General features: G+C 50.1%; 1 protein-coding gene across 2 annotated transcripts in view; it reads left to right on the top strand.

Annotated features, from left to right (window-relative positions):
* The window catches only part of KIRREL3 (kirre like nephrin family adhesion molecule 3), a 575101-nt gene that overhangs the window by 450816 nt on the left and 97263 nt on the right, over window positions 1–27022 (top strand). For both annotated transcript variants that reach the window (XM_017892265.1, XM_017892264.1), the window contains exon 3: window positions 26200–26349. In XM_017892265.1, coding sequence (XP_017747754.1) covers window positions 26200–26349 — 150 coding nt within the window. The remainder of the gene's footprint in view (window positions 1–26199; window positions 26350–27022) is intronic.

The following is a 27022-nucleotide window of genomic DNA, read 5'->3' as shown; positions in this document are numbered from 1 at the left end:
GCTACAGACCCTGCCAAGTTCCTTTTTTTTTTTTTTTCTTACTGAAACAAGGCTTCATTCTGCTAGAGTACAGTGGCACCATCATGGGTCACTACAGCCTCCAATTCCTAAGCTCAAGCAATCATCTCATCCCAGCCTCCCAAGTAACTGGAAGAACAAGCATGCACCACCAGGCCCAGCTAATTTTTTAAATTTTTATAGAGACAGTGCCTCACTATGTTGCCCAGACTGGTCTCAAACCCCTGGCCTCAAGCAATCCTCCCACCTGGGCCTCCCAAAATGCTAGGATTACAGACATGAGCCACTGCACCCAGCCAAAGTTCCTTTTTAAACTTCCCTTTCTCTCACACTCATACCCAATCCTCACTAAGTCCTACGGATGTTATTTCCTGAGTGCCTCCTATACCCTCCCTCCTCTCTCCATCTCGTGCCACCAACCTAGTCCCTGTCCCCAGCCTCTCTCCCCTGGACTGCATCAGGGCTCTCCTAACTGGCTCCTTGCATCTGTCATGCCCAATCCCCATGCCCAGGTCGTTGTCCACACTTCAGTCAGAGCAGTGTTTCAAAATGCAAACTGGACCATGTCATGTTCTTTTTGAAAATATTTTAATGGCTTTTAAAAATATATATTCAAGTCTGGGCACAGTGGCTCATGTCTATAACCCCAGCACTTTGAAAGGCTGAGGCAGGTGGATCGCCTGAGGTCAGGAGTTCAAGACCAGCCTGGCCTACATAGCGAAACCACACCTCTACTAAAAATACAAAATATTAGCTGGGCATGGTGGCATGCACCTGTAATCCCAACTACTTGGGAGGCCGAGATAGGAGAATCGCCTGAACCTGGGAGGCAGAGGTTGCAGTGAGCTGAGACCTTGCCACTGCACTCCAGCCTGGGTGGCAGAGGAAGACTCCGTCTCAAAAAAAAAAAAAAAAAAAATACTCAAATTGTTAGCATGTTCTACAAGGTGCCATGTGATCTGGTTCCTACCTACAACTGACCTTATCCTACCCCTTAAACACCCTGTGCTCCAGGCCTATGGGCCTTCCTGCTGCTCCTCAAGCAGGGCCCCTGTCATAGGGCCTGTGTCCACCCTGCTCCCTCCTCTTGGGGTGCTTGCCACACTCACCCCATCCCCAAACCCTTCATGTGGTAATTCCCACTCATCCTTCAAATCACAGCTCAAGTCACTGCTCCAGTGACGCCTCCTCTGACCCACCCCTCCTCAGTCAAGATCCAGTTCCTGTGTTACATGGTCCTGTAGAACAAGATCCTTCCTTTCAGAGCTCTGAGCTCAGTTTGTACATACACATTCATACTGCAATTATTTACTAATGAGATGGGATAATTCCCTTGACCTTGACCCTCTTTGTGGGTGGGAACTGGAGTGGCTCCTTTCACTCAGCCTACCTCTGACCACTCCTTGAGAGAGGGAGCGTGTGAGCAAGTGAGTGCAGGAACCAGAGGGAATGAATGCTGGAACTGGCCAGTGGCTCCTCTCTGGCAGGAGCAGGCTCTGTGTGGCCCCACAGCAGTGTCCAAGCTCCTGCCCTCTCGGCATCCAGGTTGTTGTCCAGCGTCAGGAAGAATCAGGTCACATGAACGGATTGAAGGGTAGTGTATGCAGAGGAATTTGTTGGGCGATGAAAGGAGCTCTTGGCAGAATGGCGTTGGTAAGGGGATGGTGCAGGAAGAAGGCGATCGTTCCCTGACACTGCACTGTCTGAAGTTAGCCTCGTCTATCCATAGTCTCCGATGCCCAGTTGCTGCCCTGCTCACCACTCAGCCACTTGTATCCCCGATGCTCAGCTGCTTGTGTTACTCTGCCAGCTGAAGTCTTTTTATGGGCACAGGATAGGGATGTGGCAGGCCAAACAAGCAACATTTGGGAGAAAAATTGAGTCACCTGTTTTCACTAAGGGCTGCAGTTCCAGGCTTAAGGGGGGGGGGGGGGGCTGGGAGCCCAGCTGTTCCGTATCAGTAACACCTGTCTCCCCTACCAGTCAGTTGTCTCTGTTTGGTCTCCATTAGACCCAAGGAGCCCAGCACAGTGTTTGAATAGAGTAGACGTTGACAGCAAAGTGAGGACAGTGACCTTCTCTGCCCCTAGTCAGTAGCTCCAAGATGCTGGGACTGGATAATTTGACAATCATAGACTTTTAAAAGAAACATTGGCAGTCACCTGGAGAGGAGAAAACCGAGACTCAGGAAAGGGATGTGATTCATCCAAAGTAACACAGGCAGAGGGCAATTGTCTTGGTCCCCAGAAAGTTTACCTCCACGTGGGGAGATTCAATATACTTCTGTGGAGCATCTCCTGGGGCTTATGGCAAACGCCTCTGAGCACCTCCCAGCAACAACTGCCAGGACTTCGGACTAGAGAATTTCCACCTGAGGGCATTTAGTCCCTTGCTATGAAATGTTAGCTGTCTTGGAAGGTGGGTGCACAGGACCCACCTGAAATACTCATCCTGTCTTTGGTGATGTCAGAGAAACATTCTAATGGGGACAGCAGTGCCCCGAAGAGTACATAAAATGGAAATGGTTTCTAGAGGATCAAGCTGCCTGTGGAATTCAAGGACAAGACACTCTCAGGCAGGGAGTTTCTTCTCCCCAGAACTGACTCTGGAGCTGTGTGAGGTGCTGCTGGATTCGATCGGCACACGGACAGTGCATTAAGAAGAGCTCTTGATTGACTCAGGAGCTGTTTGGTTGACAGACAGCAGTTCCAATGTGAATGGACACCGACCTGTTTTGAAGGTTACTACTTTGATCCGAGAAGGTAAAAACAGGTCTGCATATGAACGGAATTGCATGCTGTTTGCCTAATAGTGATGGGAAAAATGAACAATGGTAGAAGCCTCTGTGTTTAGGTTTTACTGAATCATGGGCAGTGACCAATGGCCTGGCCATGTGGCCAGGCAGAAGGGCAATGGAAACCTGACCTATTAATGGGATGCCCATGTGAAGCACAGCCCTGTGGAAATCTGAGGGGTGCATTAAAGCTGAACAAGTCAGTTCCCATCAGAAGAATTCCCTTCGAGGTTCAGAAGGTGACGGGAATTGACACGCAGCCCCAGGTTCTCCCTTGAGGTGGCCACCAGAGCTCATGAAATGGGTACATATGGAGGCACGGCAGCAGTGTAGAGATGGGCTGAATCTAGACATGTTGCCTTTGCACCCTCTCAGGCACATAATTCCAGCAAGAGCTATTCTATCTGCCAGCAAGACAGACAGAGACTGCCAGTGGCTATGTGGAAGATTCCCTGGTGGGAAGGCTCTAAACACAGCTGGCAAGTGAGACTGATGCTGGGGGTCTACAAGTGGGTCTTGTCTAGAATAGACACTGACCTGACTCTGGAGTGGGTTTTCCTTACTCAGTAGAAGATAGAAGTGCTCAGAGTGTCATTAAAAAAAAAAAAAAAAAAAAAAACAGAACAGAAGATATTGTATGCATTTGGACAGTTGACCATCATTTCTTCAGACCAAGGGACACACTGTAAGCCCATAACATCCAGCAATGGACAGAGAGATCTCCTTAGAGTAAGAATTTGGTAGAGAAATACAACAGGCAATTGAAACATTGGTTGCCTAAAATGGGGAGACAAAAGCATGAAGGGCTGGCTTGTACGCCTTCACGAGTGTGTGCTCACATGCACCATGAGTGGTACTAGTGTCCCCACTAGATTTTCCCTCTGTTTTTCTGGCTGATCTGGGGAAGAGGAGGTGGGAAGGATGCTAGATAACTATGCAATTCTTGCCAAGGAAGGAGTGCACTGGTATAATGACTATTTTTTTCTTTCTTTCCCAAGTCAGTTTAAAAAAAACTTGTCTTGGCCGGGCCCCGTGGCTCACGCCTGTAATCCCAGCACTTCGGGAGGCTGAGGTGGATGGATCACCTGGGGTCAGGAGTTTGAGATCAGCCTGGCCAACCTGGTGAAACCCCGTCTCTACTAAAAATACAAAAAAATTAGCTGGGCATGGTGACAGGTACCTGTAATCCCCAGCTACTCAGGAGGCTGAGGCAGGAGAATCACTTAAACCCAGGAGGTGGAGGTTACAGTGAGCCGAGATCACACCATTCCACTCCAGCCTGGGCAACAGCGAAACTCCGTCTCCAAAAAAAAAAAACTTTTCTTTCTCCTCTACCTAATGCAGTGATCCCAGGATCAGGGCTGCAACTACAAGTTCTGGAAGCAGAGATAATTTCTTTTTTTCTTTTTTTTTTTTTTTTGAGACGGAGTCTCGCTCCGTCACCCAGGCTGGAGTGCAGTGGCCGGATCTCAGCTCACTGCAACCTCCTCCTCCTGGGTTTACGCCATTCTCCTGCCTCAGCCTCCGGAGTAGCTGGGACTACAGGCGCCCGCCACCTCGCCCGGCTAATTTTTTGTATTTTTTTAGTAGAGACGGGGTTTCACCGGGTTAGCCAGGATGGTCTCGATCTCCTGACCTCGTGATCTGCCCGTCTCGGCCTCCCAAAGTGCTGGGATTACAGGCTTGAGCCACCGCGCGATAATTTCTAAGCAAAAAACTGTCACTGTGTTTTTAAACCTTATGTCAGAATTCCTAGGGCCCTGATGGGGGTGGGAGGTGCCTTCATCCTGTCTGGCAAAATTAGGGCTAAGAATAAATACAACTAGGGTGCCTCATGGTAAAAATAGTCCACTAGTTTGGAACCTACATAACCTTCCCGGATATGAATGGGAATAGACTGAGGGGAGGCACTGGCTGGACTAGCACTGCCAGCAGCACTAGTGGCAGAACCCAATGTCCCTTCCAAAGGTGGAAAAGTGCAGGTAAAAATAAACGACTAGTGGAGAAAATGAAGAATCATACCTGAGGGTAAAGAAATGAAAAATGGGTTATAAAAAGAAGGAAATCCAATACTACATTAACAACTGGAAATAGTCTCAAATCAAAAGAGGAGACTGTCTCTTAGCCTGGTATCCCCAGATGCCTGGGAGGGGAAAGCTGTGTTTGCTGGGACCACTCCTGGTTTTGGAACCTTTTCTTCAAATCTAAAGAAAGCCTGCAGGCTGGGCACAGTGGCTCATGCCTGTAATCCCAGCACTTTGGGAAGCTGAGGTAGGTGGATCACCTGAGGTTGGGAGTTCAAGACCAGCCTGACCAACATGGTGAAACCCCATCTCTACTAAAAATACAAAAATTAGTCAGGCATCGTGGCCTACACCTGTAATCCCAGCTACTCGGGAGGCTGAGGCAGGAGAATCGCTTGAACCCAGGAGAGGTTGCAGTGAGCAGAGATCACGCCATTGCACTCCAGCCTGAGAGACAGAGTGAGACCTCATGTCAAAAAAAAAAAAAAAAAAAAGCCTGCAAACCTGAGTGGCTTCACCCTGGGAGACATTCATGCAATACAGTGCACTGGACTAATTGTTAAATGATAATGCATATTCTTTTGATGTAAGGGATCAGTGGTTGAAAACCAGGGCATGGCCTGAGGTGTTACGATGTATCTAGACATGTTTCTACATAGAGGGGCATGGGGTGGGGGGATTTCATCCACGGTTCCTGGCTCATAACTCCCATAGCCGTTGCTACAATCCTTTGTCATATGTTGGGTGTGTTAGGCCTCGGGCAGGCCTCGGAAACAGGATCTCTCTCTGGCCCTCCTTTCCCCTGCCCCATCGCAGGACTCTAATCTTTCACCACCTTTCTGATTGTGGGTCTTAAGACCCTCCCCTGAGAGCGTCCCGCCTCACATCCTGGGGGAAGGAGTGCTTCTATAAAAACCCGAGAGGACTGAGTTTCAGGATCTTCTGGGCAGCTGAGCATGTAAAGTTTCCTGGAGGGCGGTGCACCCAGGGAGGACGTGGAAGCTCCGTGCCCCTTCCCCCCAATCTCTTCATCTGTATTCTTCGTAATATCCATTAGAATAAACCTTAAACATCGGGAAGTGTTTCCCGGAGCTCTCCGAGCCACTCCAGCACCTTAAGCAAACCCAAACAGGAGGTCATGGGAACCTCCAACTTGAAGCAGGTCTGCCAGAAGTTCTGGAAGCCTGAACTTGCGACAGGTGCCAGGGTGTGGGGGAAGTCTTGGGGACTGAGCCCCCAGCCTGTGGGATCTGACACTATGTCCAGTAGGCAGTGTCAGAATTGAATTGGAGGACACCCAGCTGGTGTCCGCTGCTCCCCCCGTTCCGTCACAGAAGTCTCCTGTGTTGAGTGTTGTGGTGAGTGTAGAGGAAAAATGCAGCTGGGGAGAGTTTTCTCCAACATTTCACACTCAGATGTTTTTGTGGCTGTTTTGGTTCCGGTTTTCCTTTTAGCATTGCAACTAATTTTTGTTTGTTTGTTTGTTTTGAGACAAAGATGGAGTTTCACTCTTACTGCCCAGGCTCGGGTGCAATGGCATGATATCGGCTCACTGCAAGCTCCACCTCCCGGGTTCAAGCAATTCTCCTGCCTCAGCCTCCTAAGTAGCTGGGATTACAGGCACCCGCCACCTCACCCGGCTGATTTTTTGTATGTTTAGTAGAGACGGGGTTTCACCATGTTGGGCAGGCTGGTCTCGAACTCCTGACCTCAGGTGATCTGCCCGCTTCAGCCTCCCAAAGTGCTGGGATTACAGGTGTGCAACTAATATTCTTAATGTACACCCTGTGGCTTAGGAGTAGAATAAATCTAGATTCAAATCCCGGGTGTAGTCAGGGCAGGCTTAGACCCCTATCATTACAGATTCTCCAGGCCAGAAGGGACCAAGGTCATCTGGTTCCATATCCCTGCCAAGTACCAATGTAGGTAAAGACTGTGAACACGGCCATATTGCATGCTAATTTATTCACTAACCATGCATCCAGTGCCCCTCTGTGTCTAGCACTGTGCATGTGAAAACACAGTCCCTGCCCCCAAGAATACCACTGTCTTTTGAGGGGAGAGACAAACACGTCAGTAACTACAATACAATGTCGCAGTTGCGCTGACTGGGTATGAATGAGTAGCTATGGAAACAGAAAAGGAGAATCCAATCACACCGTTGGCCAGGAGAGGAGTGTCCAGCATGGTTTCTGGAGAAGTGGTATTTGCCTGAGCCCTGTGAGATGTTTTATTATAAAAGGCCGTTGCAACCTATGCTTGAATCCCTCCAAGACAAGAAACTTGCAGCCTGCCGAGGCGGTGGGCAGCTCCTCAGCCAGGCTCTCCAAACACCACACCCCTTCTACCCCGGGAGGCTGCAGTTTTCTCATTCTAGCTTTATTGATGACAGGGGGACCCAGTGACTTGGACAGCAGCCACTGGCAAGATCCTAGGGTCTCCACTATGCCAACTGCACCAGGGAGGCCTCCTTTCTTCTCTCTGCTTCTTCCTTCCATCCCCAGCCAGCCTCAAAGGCTTCATCACAGAATTCTTTGAGTGCTGAGACCCTCCCCCAGCCCTCTCCCCAGGGTCTGAAGAAAACCCCAGAGAAGTTGGAATAAATGAAGGTGCTTAATGGCTTGTGGTGTCATAAAGTTTTTAGAGCTGTGCACTGGAATGAGCAGGTTCAGGCTGAGATGAATGATCCAGGGCTTTTATCAAAGGGAGTCAATAAAAACCTGAAGGAGCTTGCCCCACCTCCACAGAGTGCTCATGTCACAGTGCTGGGCCCTGCGCTCTGGAAGTAGGAACCAGGGGGCCGCATTTCCCCCCCAACTCCATCTGCTTTCTTCCCCGTGCCTTTCTTTCTGAAATGTATTCGTTTCTATGGAAACTGTGTTGTTACTGGTATGGGAGGAGTTTCATGACATTCAGAAGTGCCAAATCAAGTCCATTTATATAATGGTTTGAAATACACATAATGGCCTATGGAATATAGGACACGGTGACAGTTTCAGTAACTGTGTACCGAGTGCGGGATAAATAGAGCAATGGAATAGTCCCCACCTCGGAGTCAAATGCACTAGGAATAACCACTATTCTTAGTACTAAAGAGCAGCACTTCTCAACCATTTTTCATGAAAGGATCTCAAAACATGACACTAAGCTGCTCTCGGCTCATAGAGAAAGGACCCTGGACCTCAGCTCCTCTGTGCCTGCCGAGGTTTGACCAAACATCAGGTGGGGAAGGTACAGAGGCGTGAGTGTGGCTGTGGATGCTTCCAGGTGTGAAAGGTAGCAGACATTCTATCTCGTTGCTCCCAGGGCCCACCCGCTTGGTGAGCCCACTGACGTCATTGCCTTGATTGATAGTCACTCCTGTGCTGTTCCTACGGCTCATTACTGCTGGATTCAGAGATTCATCAGCACCCACTGTGTACACAGAGATGAATGACACATGGAGGATGCCCTTATCTTAGCTCAGGCTCCCCTGGAAGCAGGCCCTAAGAAGAGCTCAAGTGTAGTCATTCTTCATGAAGGTGCAGAGGTGCCAGCAGGAGGGTTGGGAATTGACATGGGAAAGGAGGCATCGGCATGGGGGAACCCCAAGCCTGCTACCACTGCGGGCAGTCAGAGCCCAGTCCCAGTGAGAAATTCTGAGAAGTGCTATTGAAAACCACCTCACAGCTAGGGCACTCAAGGGGTGGGGTATTGGGTGGAGCTCCTGTGGGGCATGGGTGGAGGGCTGCTGGGTGAGGGTGTTGCCTCCCAGCAGGTCTGGCCTGCTCTGTGTGAGGGCACAGTGGCATCCGCAGCTAAAGAAAAAGCCCTCAAGAGAAGGGGTCCAGGCACCGGCAATGGGAGATTGGCCTGAAGACTTGAGATGGTCGGGCCTGCAGATACAAGTGGGCACTGACAGAGTCGGCAGCAGCCTGCAGAGAACTTCAGGTCCATTGGGGAGATGGGCATATAATAAAATGGCAGAAGGCAGGGCGATGGGAGAACAAAAGGGAGGTAGAGATGACAGGCTCGTGGAGAACTGGAGGTGGAAAGCTGTTTGTTCTGACTGAGGCTCTCCAAAAAAGCAGGAGAAGAGAGACGGAGCTGACACATAAAGACGAGGGCCAAGGGGGCCCTTTTGCACACTTGCACCATCTAATCCTCACCACATCACAAAGTGGGTAGTGTCACCCCCATTCAGAGGAGAACTAAACAGAGGCTCAGAAGACGAGGTCATCACCTAAAGGCACACAGATGTTAGAGTAAGTCAGCAGAGCGCCAAAGCCTGGCCTTCTTACTTCCACCCTGCCTCGGAGCTTTGTGTCTGGGCGACGAGGATGGGGTGACTTCCCCATCATCACCCAGGGCAGACACGACTGGGCCCCTGTTGTGGGTCCCTGTTGATTTTTCCCCATGGTCAAGGACTGCTGTCCCCAAATCTCCCACCGCGCACTGACCACAGACCCCCACTCGGTCACTTAGGCGGCCCCTCTGATCCTGCCCCAGATATGGGCTGGGCTGACTGTGCCTAATATTGAGTGAATTTTCTGCACTACCCAGAGGAAAAGAGAGGACACAGCCTGGGGAGGGGAGCTTCAGCTCTAGTAGTCCCCAGCAGTGGGTACCCTCCCCTGTCCTTACCCCTGCACACTCCTCTCCCAGCCGCGCTCTAAGCCTCACTGCCTCCAAAAACATGAGGGAGGAGGGATCACGCGTACACACAAGCAGCATTTCTGTAGCATGTTAATAGGTTTTCTGTCAGATGCAGCCTTCATGATTAGACACGGTGGGGAGAAGCTACATGAGACCTAACAAAATGAGAGTCTTTCCTACAGAACTTCTCGGAGACACTAATACACCAAAGGCCATGGTGAGCCGCCCAAAGGAGATATGACTCACAAAGTTCCCAAACTCATTTGACCCCAAAACATTTTTCCTGTAGCATGTGTCAGGACTAGCGTTCCCTGGAATCCACTTTGGAAAATAGTGTTTTAGAGCCCAGATCTTCCACTAACTGGTGGTGTGAGCTTTGTCAAACAAGAGTAAATCATACCTGCCTTGTGAGGACTCACAAAGTAACATGGACGAACACTCTTTATAAACTTGTAAAATACTAGACAGATTATTTATTTGTGTAAAGCAAACACACTCAGTGTCCTAGAGAACCTTTCATTGGAGGTCAAATAATAATAATAATGTTTTTTAAAAATTAGTTCTGTTCCTATCTCAGTATATGACTTTGACCTTGATCTCTCTTGACCTATATTTTCTCATCTGCGAAATGGGCATACTCATGATGTTAGCACTCTTTCTTCCATGTATTTGTCAGAAGGAGAAAATGTGCATCACGATTGTGTGATGCTTTGAAAAAAAGTATGAAGTACCACAGAATACAAGTTATTATCAGAGATCCAGGTTAATATCCCCAATTCAGTCCAATTTGTGCTGAGATCAAGACAAAAGGGGTCCTGGGGAGGAGAGGGGCTAGTGACATAAATAAAAACGACTGATAATCTTCATCCATATTTATGATGTTAGGAGCCTTGTATGAGGATGTCACCGAGGACAGAAAATGAATATTTTATGAGTGAACGCTGAATGCTGTATTAAGATGAAATGCACAGAAAGCGGCCCGCTTGCCTCTGCCTCCAGGTTGTGCTGGAGAGGTCAGCACAGGCTCTGTGCCTGGTCTCCAAGGAGCAGGGGCAGTTGGTCTGGAAGGATGAGCTCAGCCTCCCAGCACAGACTGGGAGCTGTCTAGGGTGGACTGTGGCAGCAACTTTGCCCTGGGAGGTAGGAGAACTAAGACCCCACTCCCTCTACCAGCTGGGAAGCCTTGGGCAAGTTACCATAACCTCACTGGGCCTCCATTTCCACACTGTAAAATGAGAAGATCAACCCTGAACAATTGTGAGGTCTAAATCCAAGCTCAGCTGTTTGGAGGAGGGCTTTGTAATGCACGTAAGTGGGAAATTTATTATTCATGTATACACTCAACATTTACTGAACATCTACTATGTGCCAATCACTGCCACAGCCCCTTATTTATCATATATCCTGTGTGCCAAACACCACAGTCATCACTTTACACATATCACTCCATGTAATCATCACCAGAATCTTGAGAGGTATCTATTATCACTCCCGTTTTCTACATAAAGAAAATGAAACTTAGGAAAGAGAAATAGCTTGTCCAAAGCCACACAGCTAGGAAATGGCAGAGCCCAGGACTGTGTGAAGCCAAAACCCTGAGCTCTACATTAAACGGCCCAACCTTGCCTCAGGTACTTCTGCAGTGCCAGTGGGGGCCCGGCCCTGCAACTCTTGACAGCTCTTCCCTGTTCTGCTCATGCTCCGTGCTTCCTACCACCAGTGCCCCTCCAGAACCAGAAGAGAAGCCCTGCCACCTTCTGTCTGGGCCCTGAGAATACCCTCCTTTGTTCTCCAACTCTGCTCCCTTTCTTCTCCTTGAAGGACTGTTCTCCATAATGCAGTCATCCGGGGGTTCTTTTTTATTTCATTTCATTATTTTATTTTATTTTATTTTATTTTTAAAAATTGAGATAGGGTCTCACCACGTTGCCCAGGCTGGTCTCGAACTCGTAGGCTCAAGCAATCCTCCCTCAGTGGCCTCCCGAAGTGCTGGGATTACAGGCATGAGCCACCGAGCCTGGCCTGGGGACTCTAATTTCCATCCCTATTCATCTCTTATCCCAGGCAGGCATCGGGTGGTGTAAAGACTGAACACCTCCCACCCCTGAAAGCAACAAGGACAGACCAGGCAGTGCAGGGTGAAGCTCAGCCATGTCTCCCTGCTCCAGACAGATGTCTCTGGAGGCAAAGACGGCTCCCCTTGGCGCCAGCTCGAACCTCCTGGCTCACTCCCGCCCACCACACAGCACGAGGACACCGCCATCTCTGCAAATCTCTACGCTGTAGGGCAGTTTCATGTTATCTTGGCTCATTCCTTCTCCCGAGATGAAGAGATTGTTTTAAACCTGCCGCCCCACCAGCTCTGCTCTTGGCTTCCAATGCCATTAAGTTTCATTATAACAAATAAACACCACAATGACATTTATAAGTTACCACTGAGCACAGAAGCACAAATATGAAGCAGATAAACTGCATTTGATCCAAATAATTACTGCAGGCAATATTGGGCTTAGTCTGAGCTGGCAGCCGGGTACCGAGTAATTTATTAGATTGCGTAAGGCAATGTTGCACGTTGAGTTTTTCGTTATTGCGTCTTTTCCCCTCTCCGTGGCCTAAATAGGTTAGAGGAGTTTAGACAGTGCACGGCCAAACAAAGACAGACTTTGCTCAAGCAGATTAAGGCCAGGAATGTCAGCCAAGTGTCCAGGAATGGCTGCTTCCCAAGCAGCACGGGACTTGCAAGAGAAGAAAGGGCTTAGGCGATTATCTTGATGCTGCCAACCAAGGACAGCTCCCTGCACTCCCCACCCACTGGCCCAGATACAAAAAGGAGCCCCGTGGAGGGAGTAAATGACAGGGCCCATTTACTGTCCTGGATGGAGCCCCCAGGACACCGAATCTGGGTTCCTGCTGCAGACTCTCAGCCAAAGACCCTCTGTGGAAAGTCCCTTCCATAGCCCTAGGTAGCCCCGGGCAGTCCCACCCCTAGTCCCAGACCTATCATCCTGCAATAAATCAAAGGAAGGAAGCAGTCTGCCAGCCAACTCTGCAAAACAAAGCAAAGAGAACTGGCTGCAAGCAGCTGCCTCCCTGCCAAACCCAAACTCATAAAGTTTGATTCAAGGGGTTACAATACCTCCCATTCAGAATCCCTCCTGCCCCATTCTTCCAGCCTTAGTAAATTACCCAATAAGCAGCAAGAACCTGTAGTTATTGTGCAGTTAAATGGTATTTGCCCCGTAAATTCTGAGCAGAGTACTAACGGTGATATACAGTAACTAATTACAGACATGAATTCTCTCCCCAAGATGCCAAGTGTTACCAAATATTGTTGTGTTTAGGGGAGGGGGGTTGAAAGCTGCTCTCTTCTTTCCAGTGAAGCCATGAGTAACTCTCTTATTAGAGGAGCTGTCGCCATCTCCAGGGGCACTCCAGGCTGGAAAATAGAGCTATCCTGGGGAGCAGACAGGAGTGGGGCCACATGCCCACGTGCTGCCCCCTGACCCTGTGCCCCAGCAGAAGGGTCTAGCAGGTACCAGCTGGTCCTCCTTGGGTCATCTCACAACAAATAAGTGGCCCAGCACCATGGTGGTGGTGGCAAAGGCCCAAGGCTCCAGCAGGGCAGGGAATGGAAGTCATTATTCACCCAGCCCAGGGCCAAGCAGAGAGAGCTATGGCCAGGGATTGGCCTCTGCAAAGGGCTTCTGAATAGGGCCACAGAGGGTTAGGGTTAAAAGTGGTGCAGACGACTTTTGCCCTAAAATATTGTTGACAGAGCTGATTTCAGCCCCAAGGGCACCGTGGGAGAGGTTTCCGTGGTCTTCAGGTAGGGCAGGGACTGTCCTATCGGCTTCCCATTGGCTTTATAGCTGTTTTTGGAGCTCAGCCGGGGACAGGTAGGTGGCACAGTAGTGAGTCTGCTTTCTGAAGAGGAAACCACACAGATCAAGCACCCTCTGCTGACCTGCTACTGTTGGGGGAAAAAAAGCCAGGCCTGCAGTCAAATGGCTCAAACCCTAGCTCTACCACACGCTGTGACCCTGGATGGGTTACGTAACCTCTCTTGAGTTTCCTTGTCCATAAAATGGGAAAGATTCTCCATCTCTCAGGATGGTGGAATGTGAGCTGGGGCTACACCTGCTTCTAAGGAGCTCTGTCCTACTGGAAAAGCAGAAAACTTCCCTTCCCAGGCTGGGCGTCCCAGGCAGCCCTCACATTCCCTCTCCATCCTCTCAAGGGGCTTCCAGCACAAAACCTCTCCTTGACAAACATCTCTACTTCCATCAATCAGAGAGACTGGGGCAGTAATGGCAAGTTAGTTTTGCTTTGGTCTCTTTGATTGATGCAGACCAGCTGAGGCCTTGCAGGGCCCCTGTTTGGTGGGTGACAGGAGAGGCAGGGTGGGGTAGAAGAGGGAGGACTTGGGAGGGTACATTCACAGGGGACATCAGGCTTGGAGCTGTGATATTCAAGTCTCTACATGGGGGGCTGATGATGGGACCTGCTCCACGGGGTGCTGTGAGGGTGGATTAGGTAAGATAATGTATGTGAAGTGCTTTGTATAGGAGTTTGCTGTGGTTAATATCCCAAACCCACCAGAAGACGGCCCACAATCCCAGGGCAGTGAGAAGAAGAATCACTTTTTTAATTAGGACACATATATAGTCAGCACTCAATTATCTGTTGGCAAATTGTCCCCATTCCTGGCAAATGCTATCACCAAGTTTGCTTAATGAAGTCCTCTGTTAACATTTCACAGCTTCTTATTTTGCTCTTATGTGCATGAGGTCCAAAGGGAATAAAAGTCCTTTAAAGGCAAAATCTGTTAATACCCCCCTCCCCTCCTAGATAAGGTATGAGCCATAAAGACAGGAGTTGGGGAAGGTGGAGTGCACCTGACTCTAGCTTTGGGCCAGTCCCAGAGGTGATGTTCTCCCCTCAGCTCAGTAGGAGGCAGAGAGGGAGCCCCATCGTTGGGTTGAGGGTTTTTTTAAGTATTAAAAATTCAGGCCGGGCGCGATGGCTCACGCCTGTAATCCCAGCACTTTGGGAGGCCGAGGCGGGTGAATCACGAGATCAGGAGATCAAGACCATCCTGGCTAACACGGTGAAACTCCATCTCTACTAAAAATGCAAAAAATTAGCCGGGCGTGGCGGTGGGCGTCTGTAGTCCCAGCTACTAGGGGGGCTGAGGCAGGAGAATGGCGTGAACCCGGGAGGCGGAGCTTGCAGTGAGCCGAGATTGTGCCACTGCACTCCAGCCTGGGAGACAGAGTGAGTCTCCATCTCAAAAAAAAAAAAAGTATTAAAAATTCCTAGAACATCAAACATATCCATATTGAAATGTGAATATCAAAATGCATTCCAAAGTCGAAAATGAATGTAACTTAGGATTATTCATTGTTTCGGATTGTCCATCATTTTAGATTATTCACACCCTTGCTCTTCTCCATTAACAAAGATAATTAAGAGTTGATTGTATTTGGTCTCCAAGAGGGGAGAAATCCAGGGCATTGCACCAAGATGGTCTGTGTCCAATTGGGAACAGCTCCAGGAGCCATGAGAAGACTCATCTATAAGCACCAGGTCTGAGTTGTGATTCTCCATGCAGGTTCAGAGAGCAAGAACAAGGTGCACTGTGCTTTAGGCCGGCCTGCCTGAGCCACACAGTGCATGCCGGGTGGGCCTGCTTTCACACTGTCAGTGGGATGTAGCCACGTAGCCCTTCACAGGACACCTGAAGAGCATCAGAACTGCACAGGGCCTTTGGAATCCTTGAGCATTGCACAGAGTGTCCTCAGGGCCCCCTCAGGGCTGCCATGGGCAGGACTTGGTCCTTCCAGTGCTGCCTCAGCTCTGCCTCTACCATTTTATACATTGGGGTTCCCTGTGAGATTTCACTGACAAAAAGGGTTGTGTGAACTTTCAAAATGTGTGAAAATGCCTTCACTGTGCAGTGGGAACACCAATGAGCACCCTGAGAGAGAGACAGTCACTTGATCAAGGCCACCCATTGACAGAGTCAGAACTAGAAATAACCCAGGCCCACAGGCCTGTGCTGCGGGCACACAACAGTGCCCTTCAGATGTGGCCCAGAAACCACCTGCAGAAGGATGACTCAGAAGCTATTAAAATGCAGATTCCTTGACCCGGCTCAAACCCACTTTCCCAGAATCTCTGAGTTGGAGCCCAGGAAACTGTTATTTTAGCCAGTCCCCAGGTGATCCTCATGTACATGGAAGTTTTAGAACCATGTCTGACTGACAAGGCTACAGCAGCATAAATGATTATTTTGTTTACTTTTTTTAAGGTTTAGGACATAGATCTGACCCCCAAAACCCAAGTGTCCTTGAGAGACTTGCTTTGACTTCCTTGCACCTTGATTTTATTATTTTCAACCTTAGGACCGCCCCTCGCCCCCCAAAATAGGAGTTTGGATAAATTAGAACATCAAGCATTAGGGTTGGGAGGAAGAGACTTAAACCCTGCATTTTACAGATGAGGCATCTGAGCCTTAGTTAAGGGAAGAGTCAGGCCCAAGGGCACACAGCTAAGAGGTGGCAGAGGCAGCACCAGCTAGTACCTTCTGGGCCCAGGTGCTCAGGGCAAGGACAAAGCTTCATGTGTCCATATGGTACCCCTTAGACATGGGAGCAAGAGGTGCTGGGCATCTTGGAGTCAGCCAATCCATGGCCTAGCCTCCAGCCTCTCCTGGTGGTGCCCATGCCAATGTCCTCTGAGAGGGGTTGATGGGTACTCTCTCCGCCTGTAGCCAAGCCTGCCTGTAGCCGAGTCTGCAGCTCCCTCTTGGGCTAATGGCATAGTTCCATCCCTGCCCCTTAGTGCCACTCTCTGCCTTCCATGCTGCTCCAACACATCCCAAGGTGCCGGCTCAGTGAGGGCACATTCCAGTCGGAAGACACAAGAGCCTGAGACTCAGAGAAAAAAGGGGCTTAGCCAGGGTCCCATGGCTGGCCAGCAAGAGGCCTGAGACCACAGACAGGGTCTCTGCTTCATGCGTTGTGGAGTGTCTCCCATCTCCACTCCCCCACCATAAACCCACTCTGCTATGCCCATCCCGTCTCATTTAGACCTCCAGGTGACCTCGGGCAGGGATGGATGGGCTCCGTCACGGGCACTGAAGAGCCCGTATTTCCAGCAGCACTTATCAGTGTCTTTGTGGCATCCAGGCCTTGGCTGGATCGATGGAAGAATCCCTCTCCTTGCCACTAATGAGCACAGTGCAGGCTCTGGCAGGGGCCGCCAGCCTGATCATCAGTAGGCAAAGGATTTATAGTGACTTCGGGCTCACCCTGCCTCGGCCAACCCGATTGCTCTTCATTAAAGATCCACACTGTCCAGGACAACCTTGGCGGATTTTGTGTCCTGGGGAGAGAAGTGTGAGGCCGGGAGAATCGCAGGCTGCCCACGCTGGCCCACCCGTGTGAGGAGCAAGCATAGGGGAATGTGCCCTCAGACTTTCCACCCCCTCATCCAGCCCTGGGAAGAGCAGTCAGCCTCTTTTTTGTGAGTCCAAGTGAAATTCTAGTGCAATTTCAGGAATGTTCATGAGACTGGCAAGCTTCTCCTCATGCGTGTATCAGAATCAAGATACCAATAGCTGCAAATAGCAATGCTGGGATGGAAAATGTTTCTTTGTCTCTCTCCCAGTAGAAATCTAGGAGAAACAGAAAATAGAGAAAAGACCCTGTCTTCTACCCCTGCCTCGTTCTTCTGGTTTCTCTGTTTATATTTGCAATCCCAGTCTAAAGGGAGAAGATTAGGCTAGATGATCTCTTGCCATCCCCATAGGGTTCAAAACCTGTGCAAACCTCAACAAGAGTTAGATGTTTCACCCAAGGCAGCTACTCCCAACACTCCCAGACTGGAGGAACCCTGTCCCTCTTAGACAGTCACATCAACATCTATAACTTTCCATATTTGGAGGTGAATTCTCAGGTCAACATCAAGTGAGAGGACACCTGAAAATACTTCTCCTACTGCCTGAGCCATAGGGAGTGCCCAGTCAGTGTGAGTTCTTCACACCTCCTTCCCAGCTCCAGAACCATCCACCCAGCTACATCTGGGACAGCATCACCTGAGGGATTCTGGACCCCTCTCCATCAGCACATTTAAAACTGAACTCGCTGCCTCAGCTCAAGCCGGCTTCTCCTCCTGAGCAGCAAATAGCTCCTCCGTCATCCATTCATCCTGGCCTGCAAGCCAGGGACTGGGGCCTTTACGCCTTCATCTTCCTCATCTCCGGTCAAGTGCTATCAGTTCTACCCACAAATGGCTCCTAAATCCATTTCTTCTTTCCATGGATGCAGCGTTAGCCTGAGCCCTCATGACAGCAAAAACTTGCTGATCAGTCTCCCTGTCTTCAGATCATCCTCCTTCATTCATCCTCCTTGCTGTCACCACTGTGATCTTTCTAGAACTCAGATCTGAGCATGTGGGTCAAAAACCTTTGATGACTTCTCATGAAGTGCAAACTTTTTGGCACACGTTCAAGGGCCCACACGGTTCAACCCACAAGGACCTTCTAGATTTACACTCTACTAAGAGCGTCTGCACACACATGCTCCGTGCACCCAGCCTGCTAGGCTTGCAAGGATACTGCCAGCTGCCATTGTGGAAGGCAGGCAGGGCCCTGTGCACATCACACAGAATGACCTCTTTCACTCTCACAAACAACTCAACAAGTATTGATTGCTAACCCAGTGGGGAAACTGAGACTCAGAGGGACTAAGCAATTTTCTCAGGAACTTACAGCCATAGTGGCAGGGCCAGAGATCAAGCCCAGACCATGTGGCACTGCTGCTTTTATTCCATGAACACATCTGTTCTCCACACATGACGTAAGCTGTTCCCCATTCCGGGGAACATTCCCACCTTGTCTTCATCCTGGCCATTTCAGAAGCCAACCCTTCTGTGACTCCTTCTTTGGGACTTTGTGCCTCACTCTGATGCTTATGATGTAGAGCTTTTTATTCTAGTTTCTTCTGCACATATTTGCCTCCCCGCAGCTCAGAGCCTACTCAGCAGAAGACATATCGGCCCCTCCTGCACACCCCACACCCAACCTGGGGACCTGGAGACTGCTAAGGTGGCTCCTGCCCATGCCTGAGGCCACCATGGTATCCTGAGAGCTGGCACCGTGACTGACACTCCCTAGACCCTCCATAAAAATCCATTTTATTAGTCAATCAGTGGGCCAGAACATACTCTACCACCCCTAATCCTGCTCCCCTGAGCAGGTCACCAACGGCATTCTGGAAATGTCTGAAAGCTGATCCTCCTGTGTTAGATGCTGGCCCTGTACTGAGCAGCAGGAACACAGCAGAATTCAAGACTTGGGTTTCCAGGTATGATCTGAATCATGCTGCCCTTGTCCTTCCCATTCCACCTGATATTGTTCTGATGTCACCAGCAGCCACTGAGCTTGCTGCTTCTCTCCTTCTCTTCTTCCTATCTGCTTGCTTCTCTGGACAGGGGCAGCTTTCCTTAATCCCGTAAGAGGCAACTTGCAAGCTCCGGGCTGGGAGAAAGTCGGCAATAAATATCCCCAGCATAAGTATTCTTAAGCCTTCTCCAATTGGTCACTAATAAAAGGCAGACAGTGACACTTGAGCCCTTTCTGCATGGCTGACCCAACACTCCAGGAGACTGTGAAGCCAACTGGGATGAGCAGAAGAGGCAGAGCCAACAGGAGGGCTCACCCGCTGTCTCCTGCACCACCCACACAGCTTTCTAATGGGTGCAACTTCAGATTTGCAAAGCCTCCGTTCTCAGCTCTGGGACTCCGCAAGACAGGTGCTCCTCTTGTCCCTGTTTTAACAGTCCCAAGCACAGGAAAGACTTATGGATAGTGATGAAAGTAAGAATGACCCTTTGTAAAACACCTGTCTACCAAGACCATTTACATATAAAACCCCTCATGCTCACAGCAGCTTTGCCAGGGAGGTGTGTCATCCCCATTTTTCAGATAAGGAAACTGAGGCTCAGAAAGGGTGAGGCACTGGCCTCAGATCACACTGCTAGGGACAAGGTCAGAGTTCCTTCCCAGGCCTGACTGACCCTGTGTTCTTCCTACTATCCAGGACCCAGGCTCCGACAGGTGAGCCATCAGTTAGGTACTCCGGGCAGGTGACGAAGGGTTACCCATCACTCATGGTTTTGCTTATATTTTTTTCCTACCCCAGAATGACATTTCTCCTCCATCACTTTCCCCATATGATGATTCCTCCTCCAGGATGCCTTCTCTGCTTCCTCCCTGCAACTCCCTTGCTTGAAGCAGGACTCTCCTAAACCCCCAAAAAGCTTTATATGACTTCTCTATGAGACCACTTTATCCCTCGTAATCCAGTGACCTGTGGTTAAATGTGACTATCCAAGGCTCTCAGCAAGTTTCACAGAACGTCCTGAGAGTTGAGGGGGCAGGTAGGGTTTCAGCTGGGCTGCCCACACTCCCAGGCATGCAGGTGGGTGTGTGCATGTGTTAGCACCAGGCTCCTTAGAAGCAAGGGCAATCATTTCTGACCTTATATGAGTGACCCTCACTTCCTGTCCAGGTCTGGCTGGGTTTAATCCTAAGGAGAGTGGTCATGTCCCCTCAATCTGCTGCTGGAACAAAGGCCAGGCCAAATGACCAGTGGAGAGAGGGGAGGCAGAGAGTGAGCCCACCCTTGAACCACCTCCTGATTGACTCTGAACTGCCTCCAAGCGTGGATGGGAAGAGAATTGCACAGGGGTTGGGTGCAATGGCTCATGCCTGTAATCCCAGCATTTTGGGAGGCTGAGAGTGGGCAGATCACTTGAGGTCGGGAGTTCAAGACCGGCCTGGGCAACATGGTGAAACCCTGTCTCTACTAAAAATACAAAAATTAGCCAGGCGTAGTGGTGCACACCTGTAGTCTCAGCTACTTGGGAGGCTGAGGCAGGAGAATCCCTTGAACCCAGGAGGCGGAGGTTGCAGTGAGCTGAGATCATACCACTGCACTCCATCCTGGGCAACAAGAGCAAGACTCCATCTCAAAAATAAATAAAAATAGATGATCTGAGGAGGCTGCCTTGTTGGTGGGGTGAGTACTTGTTTGAGAATCAAAATCTGCGTTTGAGACCCTTGGTTCAACAACCCACATCGGATAGTGGTGAGAAAACAGGGCTGAACCCAGATCATTGAGGTTTGAATAACACCTGAGCTAAGTGAATTTGTGCAAGTCCCTGCATTTCTGTGAGCCTTGGTTCATTTATAAAATGTGGGTAATATGGCTAATGTGTATGCCAGAAACAACGTACACGGTCAAAGACCTGGCATCAAGCAAATCTTCCATGAACAGCGTTCTTTTTTTCTCCTGTCAAGCCTGATTCCTTGAGACTCCAGCCCACCCTGTGATTTCTCATATTTCTCCTGTGTGGTGTGCTCTGCACAGTATCTGCTGGGTTAGTAGTTTATAATGCAAAAGCAATTTTCCTGCAGTGACCACCGATCTCAGCAGACCAACGAGAGCAGGCAAACTCTAAGTGCAAAGGCACATGTGACAGACGTGTAACTGACGCTCACCCACAGCTGGGAACACAAGACAGAAAAGATAGCTGTGGCCCCTGCCCTCAAGAAGTGTACCCTGTTTCTACCTTATTTCTGTTTCATCAGCATCTGACATATAGTAGATGCTCAATAAACGTTTGGAGAAATTGATGAAGAAGAGGCAAAATGAGAAACTAGAGAGAAGATGAGAAAAAAGAAGGTTCCCTGTGGGTCACAGGAGCTGCCTGGGAAGAGAACCGAGCCTTCAATGAAAGGTGGGGTTGCTTAGGGGGAGGGGGCACCTTGGGCAGGGTCGCGGAGCGAGGTGCATCCCAGGACAATGAAACCCAGTGAGGAGAACTTGGGGCAGGTGGCCTTAGTGATCAGCCAGCACGGGGGTGCTATGGAGCTCCCAGGAAGAAAAGGAGCTGGATTTTGGAGATTAGAATCCAGCATGGAAGGTTGGGCATTGTCCCGGAGAGAGTGGAGAGCCATGAGAGGTCCCACCCTTTAAAAGAGGGGAACCCTAAAGCAAATGGTGAACTAAGAAGGAAATCCAGGTTCAGCACATTAATGGATCAGGCAAAGAGAACATTCAGAGTCTATGGCAAGACCCCAGGCTGGGGCAATGAGAGCTGGAACTTGGGTGGTAGCAGTGGGAATAGAGAGGAAAGGGGAAGTCTGAGAGATGTGCAGCCTGCTGGGCTAGGCTCAGTGATGTTGACACACTCAAAACAAAGCATGGGGCCAGGCGCGGTAGCTCACACCCATAATCCCAGCACTTTGGAAGGCCGAGGCAGGTGGATCACGAGGTCAGGAATTCGAGACCAGCCCGGCTAATATGGTGAAACCCTGTCTCTACTAAAACTACAAAAATTAGAAGGCGTGGTGGCGCGCGCCTGTAGTTCCAGCTACTCAATAGGCTGAGGCAGAAGAATCACTTGAACCCAGGAGGCAAGGGTTGCAGTAAGCAGAGATTGCACCACTGCACTCCAGCCTGGGCAACAGAGTGAGACTCCGTCTCAAAAAAAAATAAAAATAAAAATAAGTGTGGGATGGGGAGGTTGCACCGACTGCCAAGGCTTCACACCAGGGGAACGTCATCGGGGAAAATGGGAAGCAGAGAAGACGGAAATCCTGGGCCAGTGGAAGGTGCTCGGTGTGTCACATCTCCACTGAGAGCAGGACCCGAGCCTGGGAGGCACCTCCTCTGTGTTCCATCTGAGACCCTCAGGTATGATGAGGAAGGGGCATAGCTGTGAGCTCCTGGAGGGATGACCAGGCCTGTTCCCCTGCTCCTCACCAGACAGCACAGTGCCTGCCTCACTGCAGGGTTCAGTCAGTGTGTGTGGAAGAAACAGGTTCTCAGAAGCTCACTGTCTACTTAAGGTACTACCCAGGAGGCTGCAGAAAATGACCTTGGGTTCACTCGCATTTCGCTTCTCTAGAGTAGAAAAGAAAATGAGGAAAATAAAGCAAGTAGACGCCAGGCACGGTGGCTCATGCCTGTGATCCCAGCACTTTGGGAGTCCGAGGCGGGAGGATCACTTGAGGTCAGAAGTTCAAGACCAGCCAACATGGCCAACACAGTGAAACCCTGTCTCTACTAAAAATACAAAAATTAGCTGGGCATGGTGGTGCATACCTGTAACCCCAGCTACTCAGGAGGCTGAGGCAGGAGAATCGCTTGAACCCAGGAGGCGGAGGTTGCAGGGAGCCAAGATTGCTCCACTGAACTCCAACCTGGACGACAGAGTGATAGTCAGTCTCAAAAGAAAATAAAGAGTTGGTGGGTGAGGAGTATTCTTCTGGCAATAACTTACATCCATGGCTCAAAAGCTGTGCTCTGAGGGACTCTTGAGCCCAAATGAGAGGCCTCAAGATCTGTCAGATGGATGAAAAAAAGTGGGCTCCATCCCTCCATCTCCACCTTCATCCACGGCACTTCAACTTTTATCCACTCTAGATACTCAGTAACAGTTTAAAATTCATTAAAAAAAAAAAAACTCATTGGTTTAAAAGAGAAAAGTAATTATAGTGACTTAAATATAATGTGCAAAAATTAAAATTAGACTGAAAAGGGAAATTGTCAGAGTACTGTGTCCCATCCCCAAAATAATAATTTGTAAATCATGTCCTTTGGGTGGATTTTTCCTGTGAACTCATCTGCCCTAGAAACAGTCTTTCCATAGAAAAGCTAGTGGATCCAAGCAGACAGAATATGAGAGGCTCTAGGAAAGTTTTTTTTTTTTTTTTTTTTTTAGACAAGTCTCACTCTGTCACCCAGGCTGGAGTGCAGTGGGGCGATCTTGGCTCACTGCAACCTATGGGATTCTACACCTCCAGGCCTGCTCAGATGGCATTGGGCGATGCTCCTCCTCAAAAGGCCCTGTCCTACTCAGCTCCATCCCGTCAGGTTCCTTTCTTGCAGACTCCAGGTCTTATTCCAGGGATCTTGTGCCTGCTGCCACCCCTGACTCTGAGACACCCACCAAAAGGGTCTGTGGCCACTCAGAGTCCACCTCCACAGCCTGCTTTAACTGGGCCCCCTCCCAGCGTTGCCTTCCTCCTGAGCCTGGTTTCCATGGTGATAGCCCCCTCCTCTCCCTGGGGGCTCCAGCCAGTCCACAACTTACCCTTGGCCCTCAGATGCTTCCTGCACCCCACCTCCCCAGGGGCCCTCACCCAGTACCTCCCACACCTTCCTCCAAGAGGATGCGGGATGGGGAAAGACCAGGACGGTTACCCACTGTGGGTGCTTCCTAATAATGGACATCTCAGAGGCCTCGGGTGCTGCTTCATTTAAGGCGCTCTCATTATAACCCCCTCTGCATCCAGCTGACAACCTGATAATTCTCTCTGATAGCACAATCTTCGGCAGTCACTACGGCTGTCTTGACTCTGTCCTTCTTGCAAGAAAGATTTTGAGATAAAAGGATGAGCTGTGAAATCATCATTAGAGTAAAAGGAGCCTAGAGAAGGAGCCCTTTCCGCCCACGCCCTCCCTCTTCATGCTTCCCATCACCCTCCTCCCCTGCTTCCTCCTCTTCCTCACCTTTTCTCTCCCACGTCCTCACTTCACTCCTCTGCTTTCTCTCCAGTCCCTCCCTCCTCTCCTCTTCTCCTGTCTCATCTCTTCCCTCCTTTTCTACTCTGTTTTGGTGCCAGAAACAGTCTAATTACAACAGAGAACTTGAAGAGACAGAGAGGGGAAAAAAAGCCCTACCATACATAGCTGATTAAAATGTCCTATGAAATCTAATTTGTAAAGCTCAAATCAGAATAAAAAGTGTTACTCCCACAATTCAAGGCCAATTGGATTTTTAATGAGACTCCTCAGAGACCCTGCCAAGCTCTCATCAGGTGGTGAACTCGGCCACCTTCCTGCCTGCCCTCAGCTCTCCACCGTGAAACTCACCCCTCCTTCTGGGGAGCCTCCACCCCAAGCTCTGCTGCCATCCAAGCTCCCCTGGGTTGAGACACACCAAGTGTCCCCCTCTTGGGGTCATCTGTTGCTGAGAGCTCAGTCCTAGGTGTGGCCCAAGCCTGGGGCTTTTTGTCCCCAAGATGGGCAGCAGCCAGTGTCTAGGACCTCTGTGGCTGCCCCTGACTCTCCCAGGTCGGGGAAGAGAGGCCACAGCATCAGCAGCTGGTGCGCCAGGTTCCGTTTTGCCTCAATCACGTCTGGGTCTGTAGAGCAGGAGGTAGGAAAAAGGGAAAAGGGAGGGCTTGGAATGCAGATGGGCCCCTGCTGAAACCCCCGCTCTACCACTCATTAGCTGTGTGACCTTGGGCAGGTCACTGTGCCTCTCTGATCCTGGTTTCTTTGTTGTAAAAAGGAGCTATTTCTGCTCTGAAGTATAATTAAGCGGATCACAGGAGAAAGGGTTGTGTGAAGCACTGGTCGTATTGTGGGCCAGATGCTCAGTGAATGTCAGAGTCCCATTGTCTGTTCCACTGTGGACTCCCAGGAGACACAGATCACATCACACCTCCTCATCAGCAACTCCCTCCAAGGCCAGGCTTGAGGATCTGCACATAGTGTAGCTCGGTAGAAGACAGCACGGTCTTTGGAGCCAGAAAGACTTGGATTCACAGCACCCCCCACCCCCACTCCCACTAGACAGTTCCCTGGGCAATTCAGTTAACCCTGAGCCTCCGTTTCCTAAAGCCCTGTAAAATGGGGTTGACAATGCCCCATACAAGTATTGCCACGGTGATAACTAGAGCCAGGGCATGTGCTGTATTTGGTGAGCAATTCACAAGCACAACTCCCGTTACTATTTTCACCTCCCTGTGCCTCATTCCCCATCTGGAAAATGGGGATAAAATGGTGCTTACTGTTTTTAGGCTGTTATGAGGATGAAAATATTAATGAACTAATATTTTAAAGCCTCAAAACAGAACATGGCATCTTATAAGCATTGTGGGTGGGTCTGTTTAATAAAACACTGTCAACAAACTCTCTCCGATGGTTCTGGCCATCTCATTTTGAGGTGGCATGGTGTCCCTAATGATTTTTTCCCAAGTGACTGTGAGGCTGGAGTAAGGTCTGCTGCAGAAAAGAAAGGGACAGGGAGGACATGGTAGGACGGCACGCCTCCTCAGCACGCCTCCTCAGCACGCCTCCTGCCACGCTGCACCACCACCCACCCCTCTGAACTTGGCCCTCAGCCCACCCCAGGAGCCAATGAAACAACAAAATGATTTCCTGAATTCTCAGGTTTAACCAAAGCCACATCACCCTCCACCGCCCACCGTCCACCTTCTTAACACACAGCCGCCACAGAACACTTCTAGCTAGAGGTCTCTTTCTCTCTCCTGCTTCTGCCCTGTGGAACTGTGTGCCCAGCACATGGCATTAAGTAGGAGCTCACCAATGCATGGAAGTAGCACATCCCAACGGTGGAGGGAGATGGCCCATAGGGAGCTGGGGTGTGGCTAGACTAGTCCATGTGTTAGGGACTCATGGGCAGAGGGGCTGGAGCTGGGAGCCAGCTCCTCACAGGAGGGAATAGAGCTGGGGCTGAGACCAGTTAGGAAGTTCAACCAGGCCCCCAGCAGAAAAGCCAGGTGATTCAGGAGGCTCAGTCTCCTGGGCCAGCCCTGCTCTGCTGCTCTGCTTCCATAGCTAGAGGGGAGCCTTCTCACCCCTGCAGCCCGCAGGTAACTGACCGTTGTGTTTGTCTCCTTCCCAGGCCAAGTCTATTCCTTCAGCCAGCAGCCCCAGGACCAGGTGGTGGTGTCGGGACAGCCAGTGACGCTACTGTGCGCCATCCCTGAATACGATGGCTTCGTTCTATGGATCAAGGACGGCTTGGCTCTGGGTGTGGGCAGGGACCTCTCAAGTGAGTACTTCCAGACCTCCTGGGGTGGGCCTGGGGCCGTCACTTCCTTACTCACCCATCCACCTTCCTAGGGAGCACCCATCTTCACAGGCATCTGGGTATCAAATCTCCAGCTTTCACTGCAACTCCTCAGGCAGCGTGAGGTTAGGCAAGCACTGCACCCAGCATCCCTAGACTCTGAGGGCCTTGGATGTGCATAACGAACCATCAGCAAACCCTCAGTCTAGCGGTGGGTCCTAACCTAACTCGACAGTGCCCTCGAGCATCTACTCCAAAGTCAAACATGATTCATGTGAAGTCCAGTTTCCAGAAATCAAGTGTTCCTGTGTCTTGGCCCAAGATGTACCCCCGCATTTATTAAGGCATGATTATTAAGAAAATACAAGTCACAACCTGGTTCTTCCAGGCTTCTCACCCATTAAAGGGAACCAAGTAAACTGAAAATTCACAAAGACACCTGGTTGATCTTAGGAGCCATCATGAGATGGGAAGAAAAGACAGGAAGTATTAAAAATAAATTTCAAACCATGTTCGGCTTGGGCAGGCTGGTGTTCAGCAAAGCTACCCCGGGGCAGGCAGTGAGGGTTCCGGTGGTTGTTGATGGCTGACACATGAACTCACTGGCCAGTGCCGACAACATATCATTTGTTAATTATTGTGAATAGCGACCCAG

Source organism: Rhinopithecus bieti, unplaced genomic scaffold (genome assembly GCF_001698545.2).
Source record: "Rhinopithecus bieti isolate Rb0 unplaced genomic scaffold, ASM169854v2 scaffold_20150, whole genome shotgun sequence".
NCBI classification, from domain to species: Eukaryota; Metazoa; Chordata; class Mammalia; order Primates; family Cercopithecidae; genus Rhinopithecus; species Rhinopithecus bieti.
The sequence above is the reverse complement of the archived record's forward strand: the minus strand, read 5'-3'. Positions and strand labels throughout refer to the sequence as shown.